This window comes from Urocitellus parryii, chromosome 7 (genome assembly GCF_045843805.1).
Source record: "Urocitellus parryii isolate mUroPar1 chromosome 7, mUroPar1.hap1, whole genome shotgun sequence".
Taxonomy (NCBI): Eukaryota; Metazoa; Chordata; class Mammalia; order Rodentia; family Sciuridae; genus Urocitellus; species Urocitellus parryii.
In genome coordinates this window covers 150,070,824-150,084,861 of record NC_135537.1, presented here as the reverse complement: position 1 = coordinate 150,084,861, position 14,038 = coordinate 150,070,824, and the positions used below count along the sequence as shown (strand labels likewise).

Genomic DNA, 14,038 nt, shown 5'->3' with positions numbered 1-14,038 from the left:
TACTTTCCAGATTTCTTGGCTTAATTTGTTTTTCTTTCTTTATGCACTTTAGGTCTTCAACAAATAAAGGAGAAACCAAGTGGATGGTCTCGAATCTGTAAAGATTCATCTTACAAAAATGGATCCAGGGACACCGGAAGCATGGATCCTGATGTACAGCTCTGTCATTGTATTGAGAGTACAATAATTGAAATAATAAACATGAGTGTTAGTGGAATTTAAAAAAAAAATTTTGAATCAAAAAACAAAAAACGAAGCTGTTCACTGCATTTATCCATCATGAATCTGCATCTTATAGCAGCTCTAAACTGAGCGGGAGCAGTAATGTCTTGGAATTGCTGAATTGATTCAGTTCAACATGAATACAATTTAGAACTCTCTGAGAATTATGCTTGCTTGTATTTGATTGGCACGTCTTTGGATCTACTTTGCTGGTATGTTTATGTTGTAGCTGAGCTTTTTTACCATTGGGAACACATTTAAGAAACTCATTACTGGAATGGGAATTTGGCCTTGTACTTAGCTTTTGAAGCAAAGAAAGACTGCCATGCCTTTAATTTAATGTTTCTCATAAAAATGAGTGTGTGGGTAGCCCTAGTGTTTTACCCCTGGGCTTGTAACAGAGTATGACAAAGATCAAAGGATGGGAGGGTGAAAAAGGGATTAAGCAAAGGGAGAATTCAGGAAAAATTAGGAGTTAAATATCCAAATAGAAATCCCAAGACTTGTAATACAAGTAATAGTAATGCAGATTGATATTCTAGTTCTCAAGAAACAGTATTAAGGCTTTAAACAAAAGGCAAGTAGCTTCTGTAAGTGATTTCCATAGAATTACAGGTGATGATTTAAAGATTTCAAATATTTGCTTTAATTTTTACTAATGTATGAAGCCATATGTTTGAAGAGATACTTGAATAATTTGGAATTTGAAGATACTAGTTTAAAAGTGTTTACAGAAACATCTCTGTGCGGAGAAGAACCTGAAAGGAAGTCTCATTTATTTTATTTTTTACATTTATTTTTATAATGCTTTATTAACTTATCTAATTCTCAGAGATGGGAATATATATCAAATTAAAAGAAACTTAGAGCAATAAAACCCACTGGATTAAAGAGCTCTTGGTTTATCATCAGGATTATGATTCACATTTTCCTTTGAGATCTTTGAGAAAATATTATACAGTGTTTAAACCTCAGGAAAAATTAAAATGTGGCAAATACTGTCTTGCTGAAGGATTTTGCAGTTCTCTGTTAGTAACTCCCATTGATTAGGTAGGTGCATTAAGAAAACCATAATCCACATTTTTCTTTTAAAAAAAAAATTAAGTATCCATTGTAGAAGGTACTTCTCTTTGCTCTCTGGGATATACCTCAATTGTCCCCCACCCCAACCCACCCTGCCCTGGCTTGACACAAGCCTTTTCACTGGTAAAGAAGTTAAGCAAGCTAATAAAGTGTTTTTTAAGGAAAGAAATTTAACTTCAAACCTTTTCACTAGCAAATAGTCACATCTCATTTTCCTTCTTTGTAAAATGGGGTTACTACTGGCCCTACCTCATAATGATATTCTATAAAAACTAGTTTGTAGCTGTTTCCAATCATGGAGTGTATAGTATCATGTGTGATAGAATATTTGTAACTTTTTATTAGATGCTTAATGTAATTAAGTAATTTTGATGTGAAGAATAAAAGAGTATGATGAAAAAATACCACAAGAATTTTCATATTTTTAAACAAGGCAGTTTTGTAGTCTCATAAGATTAAATACAGCTGCTCCTGTTTTATTTTTAAACTGAGGCCTTGGAATATTTTGTGTGAATAGGTACCTCTTAGGACTTCAGAAAAGGTTGAAGTATGTTTTCTAACTAAATGCAGTGCACATTTTCTGGATTGATTTTTCAAAGATTGGTCAAAACCTGCTGTGTTAAAATAATAACATGCTGTTTTTCATCAGCTTTGTTGATGATGATGTAAATAAATGTGTAAATATATTAGTAAATGTTAATATTCATGTATTTTAAGTTAAGGTTACAAAATTTGTCACAATGATTTTTTTTATTCAAGTGAAAACAGATGTGTGCAGCTATTTTGGATATTGATTTATAAACATTCATATTCTTTATCAAATGAACTTAGTTTTTGGTGTTTCATTCCATAATAGTTGTAACCCTGAAAGGAACAGCTGAAGGTATTGAAGTCCAGGATTGCCTGGTTCCAGAACTTAGGTATATCACTTTCTGTTATGCCCCACACATTAAATGGCAATAAGAGGTTAGAGTTAATTGAAAGCCTTTGGAATTTAAGTCAGGAATATGATAGTTAACCCTGGAGCAGTTACTTCAATAATTTGATCTTTTAAAAAATGGTAAGAGGAAAATAACAATCTGCAGTTTCTTTTAAGGATTTTTTAAGATAAATTATTCTTCATCCCTTTGTAATAGTAAATTACTCCTTTGTTATCCATATGTATTTTCACATTACTAAATTCTTAACATTCAACATGGAGTCTGATTTTTTCACTTTATAGGATATTTTTTCTTGCAAGTAGTTTAATTTTTAAAATAATTTTATTGGCTTCATAATTTATTTAATTGATATAACTATATCCTAAAATGGGAAATCTAATTTTTTTGGCAGTATTACAAATAGGTAAATAGTATTACAAATATGAGGTATTACCACCTTTTTTTTCTTTTACATTATGTCTTTGGGACACATTTCTGGGTCTGAGATTACTAGGTTAACCGGCATAATTTATTTATATGACAAGTTTTGTTATTTTGAGGATATGCAGTAAACTGAACTTTGAATGTCTTCTGCTCCCTACTCCCAGCAAACCTCCCTCCCCAAACTAGTCATATGAATTTAAGAAACCCTCTCAGATTTTGCCTTTTTGGGATAATAGTATTTGAGTCAAGTGTAGGTTACACAGATTTTTTTCCCCCAGTACTGGGAGTCGAACCCAGGGGTGCTCTACCACTGAGTTATGCCTCCAGATTTTTGAGACAGGAAACTTTGAGATCCTCCTACCTCAATCTTGAGTAGCTGGGGTTACAGGTAAGCACCCTGTTGGTCATACAGAATTTAAACAAAGAACAATAAATAAATTTGGCGAGATCAAGCCTAACTCCCTACCTCGACGAAACTGAATTGTACATGGCAAAGAAGAATTCACTGGTTTTAGGAAGGATGGAAAGCAAATAAGCGTTAAAGTAAGAAGAAGTGATTTATCTGTTGCTGGAGACTTTGGAGAGCATTATCTCTGGCAGATTCTATCATCCGGGAAAGCCTTGATTTTGAAACTGCCAATTGTCAGAATCTTTTCGCCTAGTTTGGTTCAATAGTCTAGCAATTCCGTTTTTTTTCTTTTTCTTTCTTTCTTTTTTTTTTTTTTAATACTATGGCTCCTGTAAAGTTGGGAGATTCAAATTGAGCGGCACCAGAGAAGAGCTTGGTAAGGCTTAGAAAGATGTATCCTTTCTTTGGTTTACGGACCTTCAAAATGAGCGTTAGTTTCCAGGGAATTGGCTGCACGGCTAACCCCTATCAATTTGAAAAGATGAGCCGAGAAGGCGATTTTTCTTTACAGAAACCCCTGGGGTTTACACCAGTGCACTCTTCCCTCTACCGTGGCTGCTTTCTGGCGCCTCCAAGAACATTGGGTCGGTTCTTATTTCGGAGGTTTCCATTGGGTGCTAGAGTTTTCGCCCCCTAACCCCTCGCTGGGATTGGCTACTTGCTTTCCGGTCTTGGCGGGTGATTGGTTGTGTGAGGTCTCTCGGCGATTGGGTGTTGGGAGTCAAGGGGGTGGGAAGCGGGAACTCATTCGGAGTTGTGCTGAGAGGACTGAGAACTGGAGCCGGGAAGAGGTAAAGCGACTGGAACTCGCGACACACCAGGGAGTAGTAGTCTGCGAGGAAAAGAGAGTTAAGGCTTGCGCCATTTTTTCTCTGCTAGGAGGTCTGCATTATTTGCTCTCAAAGATGTTATCCTCCCCGCCATGAGTTGGAGCCCAGTCCGCGTTGCTTCTGTTTCCCCTCAGCTCAGGCATGTCTGCGGGAAGTCTGGGGGAAGGGCGCCAAGCAGGGTTCCTCTGCCAAGGTCTTGGCAGCCTCTCCCGCTCTCCTGGGTGGACCAGATCACCTAGGCCGCGGGACCTCAGTTGACCGCGGGAGGTAAGGGGAAGGGAACCCATCCTTACCTCCTTTGAGCACAGGCATGACGTGAGCCCTGGGCCCTCTTTGCCTCTTGGCGGGAGGCTGAACGGTTTGTTTGTCCTTTTGCCGTCGGTAGGGGAAGCTGCTTCTTTATGAGACGAACGTTGCCACCGCCCGGCCAGGGATGTGATTGAATAGGCCTGCGTCTGGATTTAGATTGATGTTCGATTGCACTAAACCTCATTCTCAGAGCTTCACAAATGGAATCACAGAATCCTTTTTAGAACTGGAAAATGCAGTGATTCTTAACTTCTTTTGAAACACAAACTGGTGAAGGCTGTTTTTGGCTTCATAATAGCTATTTTAACTATCTCTATTCCCAGGTTGAATTTAACACTTTTTTCACGATTGCAAAAATTTCTTAATTGATAAAAGTGTGTGTGTGTGTGTGTGTGTGTAAATGTATATAATTTTCCCCTTTTTTAATTTCTGTAGGATATATGAATTGGAAGAGAGATCTATGAACTTTCTCTTCAGAAAAATGCAATCATGCAGAGGAATTTCTGCATGCAATTTTAAGAGGTTACATTCTCAGAATAACATCTATGGATTCTCAGTTAAGAAAGTGGTTTAAAAGAGATGAGGATTAAAGTAAATCATATCTCTGTCAGATACTGGGTTATGAACATTCTGTCTTGGATAATTTTCACAAACAAGGTTTGAGAAAGAGGTTAAGTGATTCACATACTGGAATTCAAACTTGAATTTACCTTACTCCAAGGCCCATCTTCTTTCCATTATAGTTTACTGACTTTTAAATAAGAATTATTGAGTACCTACTATGTCTGAAGGTACTTTCTCCCTGACAACAATTTTAAAATTAGGGCTGAAGGTACTTTCTCCCTGACAACAATTTTAAAATTAGGGATTATTGCAGACATGGATCTTAGACCAGAGAAGTGAAAAGACATGTTAAAGATAATTTATCTGAGAACTTTCAGGACCTCATCTAGAATCTATGTTTCCTGAAACCTGGTCCTCAGCTTTCCCCTTCTAATTGGAGAACTTCAGGAAGAGGAAACAGGAATAGAATAGGAGAAAAAGAGTGGTGCTATGGAATTGGAGAAAGTTGCCTTAGGAACTTATTGGTAGATTGATTATAACAATATAACCAAAATAAGAATAACAATTATTAAGTTATGTATTATGGGTTAGATATTGTTACTATCTTTATTTTATGGATGAGGATATCAAAGTCTAGAAAAGTAAACCCCACAGTCACACAATGAATACATGGTAGGGTAGAGATACAAATCCAGATTTGTCAGACTTTTTTCTTTTTTAGGTGATACTGGGGATTGAACCAAGGGGTGCTCTACCACTGAGCTGTATCCCCATCCCTTTTGTTTTATTTTGAGACACAGTCTCACTAAGTTACTAAGGGTCTTGATAAGTTGCTGACCTTGAACTTCCAATCCTCCTGCCTCATCTTTCTGAATTACTTGGATTACAGGCATGTGCCACCATGTCAGACCTGTCACTCTTAAAACATGTTCTTGACCACTGATTTATTTATAAGTATAGGAAATTTATTTTGCTTCTCTTTGTTTTGTTTATACACTTACTAATCCACTAATCCCAGTTTTTATTTCTAGACTTCTGTTTTACTGTTGGGTGTCTGGTTTTCTTAGAATGATACTGTTTCGATATTGATTTTCATTTCTGTTGCAGTTAGGAATCTAAAGTAAACAAGAAAGCAGGATGTCCTCCATGTGGTCTGAATATACAATTTGCGGAGTGAAGATCAAATTTCCTTGTAAAGCTTACCCATCACAGCTTGCTATGATGAATTCCGTAAGTGTTTTCAGCAGTTAAGTCTTTTAGATATAGATACTTATGGTTTGTAACATAATACATTGAGTATGTGACTATAGTCATATTCTCAGATAGTGTTTAGATAGATAATATTTGCTGGGTTCATTTGGAAAAACACCTAACCTTTGGAAAAATTAATATTGATCAATACTGAACTGTATATGACTATAGTTAGTATCCAGGGAAGAACTTTCTGAAGAATGTCCTCAGCTCATTTGGAATTTCTATTTAATAAATTAATGTTTTCTACAGAAACATTGAATTTTACAAATAGTATTTTTCTTTGCAGTATAGTATCTAAGTATCTGTGCAAGATTAGTTCTAAGACCTACTTCCTATACCAAAATCTGCAGATTATATATATATTCTTATATATTATTAATTATTATTATATATTATTATATATAAAACAGTACACTATTTGCATATATCAGTCATTTAATCTCTAGATCACCTATGCCTAATATAATGTAAATACTGTGTAAATAGTTGTTTTATGAATATTTTTGATTTGCTGTTTGTTCAATCCATAAACACAGAACATGTATACAGAGGCTAATTGTATTTTAATTATCTAGAAAATTAATACACACATTTGAGTAAATCAGCTTTCCAGCTTTTAAATCTTAATATTTGGGTCATATTTACCCTATATCAGATTATTAATATTCTGAATTTGTTCTTTGTGTTTCCAGTGGTTTTAGAATTTTCGTCTGGTGGTAGTGGGGATTGAACTCATTGGTGCTCTACCACTGAGATATATCTCCAGTGCTTTTTTTTTAATATTTTTTTTTTGTAGTTGGACACAATATCTTTATTTTATTTATTTATTTATTTATTTATTTATTTATTTATTTATTTATTTTATGTGGTGCTGAGGATCGAACCCAGGGCCTTGCATGTGTGAGGCGAGCGCTCTACTGATGAGCCATAACCCCAACCCCTCCAGTGCTTTTTTTAAAAAATATTTTTTAGTTGTAGTTGGACACAATGCCTGCATTTTTATTTATTTATTTCTATGTGGTACTAAGGATCGAACCCAGAGCCCCGCATGTTCTAGGTAAGTACTCCACCACTGGGCCACAACCCCAGCCTCTCTCCAGTGCTTTTTTAAAAATTTTTTTAGTTGTTGATGGACCTTTATTTTATTTGTTTATTTTACTTATTTATATGCAGTGCTTAGAATTGAATCCAGTGCCCCACAAGGCAATTGCTCCACCACTGAGCTACGACTCTAGCCCTCCACCACTGAACTACAACTCCAGCCCTCCAGTGCTTTTTTTTTTTTTTTAAAACATTTTTTTTAGTTGCAGATGAACACAATACCTTTACTTTCTTTATTTTTATGCAGTGCTGAGGATTGAACCCAGTGCCTCACATGTGCAAGGCAAGCACTCTACTACTGAGCTAAAATCCCAGCCTCCTCCAGTGCTTTTTTATTATTATTTTTACTTTCTAGTGCTTTTTTAAATTTTGAGACAGGGTCTTGTTAAATTGACCATGCTGTCCTCTAATGTGCAATCCTCCTAGCTCAGCTTTATGAATTGCTGAGATTACAGGTATGTACTTGTGCCCAGCAGTTTTAAACTTTGATTTTTCTGTAGAACTTTTTATTTTTTGCAGTGCTGGGGATCAGTCCGAAGACTTCACACATGTTGGAAAAGCACTCTACCATTAAGCTATATCCCTAGCCCAGAGTTTTTATAAGATGTAGCTCTATTGATTGTTAATCCATTTTAATTGTGGCATGGCATTTCATTGCATGAATATATTAGAATTTATCTCTCCATTTTCCTGTGCGCATTTAGGTTGTTTACATTCTTTTGCAATAAGCAAGCAATGCTGCTATGAACTTTTATGTGTTCATATAGAAAAGGTTTGGGTTATATAATAGGACTGGATTTTGGCATCTTCAACTTTACTACAAAGTGTTAATTTTTTTTACAAAGTGGTTGTAACACTTTGTATAACAGTATCTTCCATTATTTTCATCAAAGATATTCATAGGTACTAATGTATTTTAATTTTATAGAAATGATTGGTGCTTGTATAATTGAAGGATAAATTGCTTTTTTCATTTCTTCTGTTGTGCTTGGTATGCTTATAAATCCAAAATAATTTTAGGGAGAGGTATAAAGGAATAAAGTCTAGTTTTAATTAAATATTGGTTCTTCCTTGTGCTATTCTTATGTTCCATGGAATTCTTCTTGCTGTTTATTTGTACTTCTGATAGAGAAACCTAATAAAGTAAAATGTTTATTGACTTTTTTCTTTTTCTTTTTCTTTCTTTCTTTTTTTTTTTTTGTGGTTCTGGGGATTGAATCCAAGGCCTTGTGCATTTGAGATAAGCACTCTACTAACTGAGCTATATCCCTAGCTCTTTTTATTGACTTTTTATTGGTTTCTTTATCTGTAGATTGTCAGAGGATTAAATGGTAGTCAACATTGTTTGTTGGAGAGCCCCACAGGAAGTGGAAAAAGCTTAGCCTTACTTTGTTCTGCTTTAGCATGGCAACAATCTCTTAATGGTAAGTAATTGCTTGATATCTTCAGGTTGCTTATTGAGATCTGAAAAATATATGATAAAGTACTATATTCAGACTGAGTCAGCCATGTTTTAGGTAATTTAAACAATCTCTATTAAGGTGTTTCTTTCCTTTTTTTTTGTGTGTGTGTGTGTGTGTGGTGTTTGGGATTGAACCCAGGGCCTTGTGCATGTGAGGTAAGCACTCTACCAACTGACCCACATCCCCAGCTCCCTAGGTGTTTTTTTATAATAAGTTTTATATCTTTCAAAAGAGTTTCAATATAGCAAAATATGTTTAATCCTAAAAGAATATAATTTGTCCTTTTATTTGATGATTATAGTACATAAGGGCTAGGAATATAGCTCAGTTGGTAGAGTGCTTGCCATGCATGCACAAGGCCCTGGGTTCAATCCCCAGCACCACAAAAAGAAAAAAAAAAAAAGAGTACATGAGTATTTTGGATGCCTAGAGTCATTGTGAAAATAATTTGTTGATAATTGGCTTGTAAAAAATGCAAGGGATGAAGCTGTCATAATTCTAATATTATTGGGTTTTTTGAGTAGATCCTCTAATATATTTGCTTATCTGACTTTCATAACATTAGAACATAGAATACATAAAAACAATTCTAGTTGATCTAACTACTTGTTTGGATATTAGGTGAGCAGAGGTTTATTGTATTATTTGTATAAATTCATAGTATTTCCTATTTTACTTTATTTGCTAACAGAATGCTTATTAATATTTACTTTTATGAAAATGTTATAATCTTCTTTTGAAGATTATATAATTTTCAAAGATTATATAATTCAAGATGCAGTAATGAATACATCTGGGATGAAAGAAAAGTGACCACAACACTCGGAGTGACCAAGAGTTCTTGATTGCAACAATTCGAAAAAGAAGAAAAGAGAGAGAGAGCGAGTGAGAGAAGGAAGTGAGAGAAGAGAGAGAGAGCGAGCTTGAGAGAGAGAAAGAGCGCTCGCCAGAGAGCAAGAGAGAGAGAGAGAGAGCGCACAAGAGAGAAGGGCCCAGCAGGAGGGAGTTTTTATAGCCAAAATCTCATGGGGTCTTTGGGTCTGCAAGCTGCCTTGTTGGTGTATAGTGATTGGATTATACAGTAGTTGCTAAGGGTGCCATCTTTGACCTTCAAGCAGACAAGGCAAGTGTCAGATGTGGGTTTCTGTTGCACCAGACAGGTGGGGGTCGAGTGTTCAGCCTTGAGTGAGTTTGAGTGTTCAGACTTGACGCAAACAGATGATAAAGGACCAGACAGAGGCGGGGTTGAGTCCCTGGGTTATCCTGTAGCTAACATTCGTTCAGCCTGCCCTGCAGACAGCTTAGTTCAGCTTGCCTTGCACCTAACATGAGGTACCTAACTAGATGGTTTTGACCTAAAGTTTTAGGAGAATTTGAAGTTAACTTTGGGTGTGTATGTATGTATATAGATAAATCTTCAAAAGGAAATGTTTGTATTACTGACAAGACTGTTAAAAAGTAAATATATTACAAGCTTTGGATTATCCATTTTGATTTCTAGTAATGTTAATCTTTGGGGAGAAAATGAGATTATTAGCCAGCTGTGGTGTTGGAAGCCTGTAATTCAATTGGCTCAGGAGGCTGAGGCAGGAGGATCACAAGTTCAGAGCTACCCTCAGCAGCTAAGTGAGGCTCTAAGCAGCTTTGCAAGACCCTATCTCAAAATGAAGGAAAAAAAGTGCCATAACCCTTATATGTTTACATTACTATTTAGGGTATTGAACTTTGAGATTCTTCATTTAGCGAAATGGTAGGAATTAAGAATATGCTTTAGAGCCAGGCATGGTGGTGGTGCTTGGGAGACTGAGGCAGACTCTGTCTAGAATAAAAATTTGAAAGGACTGGGGATGTAGCTCAATGATAGAGACCATGGGTTCAGTCCCCAGTGCTGGGAGGAAAAATAAGAGAGAATATGCTTTAGGTCTTTGTTTTATTCCTTCCTGCTTGATTTTTAAAATAAATTTCAGTATTAGTGAACATTTTAGTGGTTGTGCTTTTATTATATTATTAATCTTTGTTCTTAGATATTTGTTGATTATAGAAATTGATGGTAACTTCTCTATAAATACCCTGACATAAGCATTTCTCTCCTGTCATAATTCAATGCTATAGATAGTATGACTAGCTTGTCCAGGTTTGCCAGGTCTAGTACTTTCCTGGTTTTTGCCCTAAAAATTTGTGTCCTATGAAATCTTCCAATCCTGTGTGGACTGAAGTGGTTGCTCCCCCTAGCTGCAGAGAAAGAGTAATATTTATTTAATTAGATATGTTACATATGAAGGTTCTTTGATTTTTAGAGAAGCCAGTGGATGAAGGCTTAAGTAAAAAAACTGAAGTACCATTGTCGTGTTGTTGTACATGCCATTCAAAGAATTTCACACACAGAGACCTGAACCAAGGAACTTCACCTCATTTCAATAGTCCAAGCACACCGCCTTCTGAAAGAAATGGCAGTTCATCAACTTGTCAAGGTAAATTGTATTTCTCTTGTGTCTGCTGGTTGTTTGTAATTGGAGCCTTAATTATTACTGATAGAAGCTTAATTTAGTTAGCATAATTAATTATGTATCTCTACATAATTTTTATGGATTTATTTATTTATTTATGTTTGGTGCTACGGATGAAACCTATGGCCTCGTGCGTACTAAGCATGTGCTTCACCACTAAATTTTATACCCAGCTAGAATTATTTTAAAATAACTTTGGTCTTTATAAATTCTTGGTTTGGGTTAATCCTTTGAGACATTTTGCTGGCTTACATTGTTTTTTGATGAATCTAAGGGAAAGTAAAAGATTAGAAATTGATATGGTCTTGTAAAAAGATTAGAAATTGATATCATTTGTAGTCAGTATTGTTAATTATATGCTAAACTTTTTATAAAACAGAGTGTTTGTATCCTAAGACACAATCTGTTTAGTCTCATTATTCATTCTTGATAAATTTGCCTGCTTTCTGTTCTATGTAAGAATCAGATATGTTTTATGTATGGTCCTTAAATTGTTCTTTGTTTTAAAAAAATTTTTAGCTATAGATGGACACATTCCTTTATTTTTTTAATTTATTTTTATGTGGCATTGAGGATCGAACCCAGTGCCTCATGCATGCTAGGCACGCATTCTACCACTGAGCTACAACTGCAGCCTCCCTTAAATAGTTCTTATTAGAGTAAGAGAAATATAGTAACACTACCATAAAATTTTTAAAAATATTGAATATTTCTGCTTTTGACTACTGTTAGTCAGGATTATTGAGAATTGTCCAAATAGGGTAAATCTGGTTTGTGTTCTAATACCCTCTTTGTAAGTATATTCTTTGACAAGATGTAACCTAAATACAGATAAGTGCAAATCCTTAGTATATAGCTTGAATTTTCACAAAGTGAATATATACTCATGTAACTATAACTTAGATTAAAAAAAAAAAAAAAGACATTACCCACACCTCATAGGCTCTCCTGTTCTTTTTTGGGCACTATGCCTTCTCTCCATAGGTGCCTTCTGTCAGAAATGATGAATTTTGCCTCTTTTTAGAAATGGAATTATATATGTTCTATAGTGTCTGCTTTTGCTTAACCTGTATTTGCAAGAGTCATCCATGCTCTTACATATGGTCATAATTCTTGTTTTAGTATATTATTTTCTTTTTTTTTTTTTTTTTTTATTGGTCGTTCATAACATTACATAGTTCTTAATACATCATATTACACGGTTTGATTCAAGTGGATTATGAACTCCCGCTTTTACCCCGTATACAAATTGCTGTATCACATCAGTTACCCTTCCATTGATTGACATATTGCCTTTCTAGTGTCTGATGTATTCTGCTGTCTGTCCTATTGTCTACTATCCCCCCTCCCCTCCCCTCCCCTCCCCTCCCCTTTTCTCTCTCTACCCCTTCTACTGTAAATCATGTCTTCCATTTGTATTCTCTTGACTTACCCCTCCTTACCTCTTATATGATATTTTGTATAACCCTGAGGATCGCCTTCCATTTCCATGCAATTTCCCTTCTCACTCCCTTTCCCTCCCACCTCTCATCCCTGTTTACTGTAAATATTCTTCTCAAGCTCTTCGTCCCTACCCTGTCCTTGTTTACACCCCTTATATCAAAGGAGTCATTTGGTATTTGTTTTTTAAAGATTGACTAGCTTCACTTAGCATAATCTGCTCTAATGCCATCCATTTCCCTCCAAATTCTATAATTTTGTCATTTTTTAATGCAGAGTAATACTCCATAGTGTATAAATGCCACATTTTTTTTATCCATTCATCTATTGAAGGGCATCTAGGCTGGTTCCACAGTCTTGCTATCGTGAATTGAGCTGCTATGAACATCGATGTAGCAGTGTCCCTGTAGCATGCTCTTGTTAGGGCTTTAGGGAATAGACCGAGAAGGGGAATAGCTGGGTCAAATGGTGGTTCCATTCCCAGCTTTCCGAGAAATCTCCATACTGCTTTCCAAATTGGCTGCACCAATTTGCAGTCCCACCAGCAATGAACAAGAGTGCCCTTTTCCCCGCATCCTCTCCAGCACTTATTGTTGTTTGACTTCCTAATGGCTGCCAGTCTTACTGGAGTGAGATGGTATCTTAGGGTAGTTTTGATTTGCATTTCTCTGACTGCTAGCGATGGTGAGCATTTTTTCATGTACTTGTTGATTGATTGTATGTCCTCCTCTGAGAAGTGTCTGTTCAGGTCCTTGGCCCATTTATTGATTGGGTTATTTGTTATCTTATTGTCTAATTTTTTGAGTTCTTTGTATATTCTGGTTATTAGGGCTCTATCTGAAGTGTGTGGAGTAAAGATTTGTTCCCAGGATGTAGGCTCCCTATTTATCTCTCTTATTGTTTCTTTTGCTGAGAAAAAACTTTTTAGTTTGAGTAAGTCCCATTTGTTGATTCTATTTGTTAACTCTAGCGCTATGGGTGTCCTATTGAGGAATTTGGAGCCCGATCCCACAGCGTGTAGATCATGACCAACTTTTTCTTCTATCAGATGCCGTGTCTCTGATTTAATATCAAGCTCCTTGATCCATTTTGAGTTAACTTTTGTGCACGGCGAGAGATAGGGATTCAGATTCATTTTGGTGCAAATGGATTTCCAGTTTTCCCAGCACCATTTGTTGAAGATGCTATCCTTCCTCCATTGCATGCTTTTAGCCCCTTTATCAAAAATAAGATAGTTGTAGTTTTGTGGATTGGTTACTGTGTCCTCTATTCTGTACCATTGGTCCACCCGCCTGTTTTGGTACCAGTACCATGCTGTTTTTGTTACTATTGCTCTGTAGTATAGTTTGAAGTCTGGTATCGCTATACCGCCTGATTCACACTTCCTGCTTAGTATTGTTTTTGCTATTCTGGGTCTTTTATTATTCCATATGAATTTCATGATTCTTTTATCTATTTCTACAAGATATGCTGTTGGGATTTTGATTGGCAT

General features: G+C 35.8%; 2 protein-coding genes across 4 annotated transcripts in view; both read left to right on the top strand.

Moving 5' to 3' along the window:
• Ints2 (integrator complex subunit 2) overlaps positions 1-2,076 on the top strand; it is a 52,042-nt gene extending 49,966 nt beyond the window's left edge. For all 3 annotated transcript variants that reach the window (XM_026398051.2, XM_026398052.2, XM_026398053.2), the window contains exon 25: positions 53-2,076. In XM_026398051.2, the coding sequence (XP_026253836.1) occupies positions 53-222 (170 nt within the window). In that variant the 3' untranslated portion in view covers positions 223-2,076. The remainder of the gene's footprint in view (positions 1-52) is intronic.
• A 2,035-nt stretch (positions 2,077-4,111) lies between these two features.
• Positions 4,112-14,038, top strand: part of Brip1 (BRCA1 interacting DNA helicase 1) — a 146,183-nt gene continuing 136,256 nt past the window's right edge. The window contains exons 1-4 of the mRNA XM_077801069.1: positions 4,112-4,175; positions 5,889-6,011; positions 8,449-8,560; positions 10,897-11,070. Coding sequence (XP_077657195.1) covers positions 5,919-6,011; positions 8,449-8,560; positions 10,897-11,070 — 379 coding nt within the window. The 5' untranslated portion in view covers positions 4,112-4,175; positions 5,889-5,918. The remainder of the gene's footprint in view (positions 4,176-5,888; positions 6,012-8,448; positions 8,561-10,896; positions 11,071-14,038) is intronic.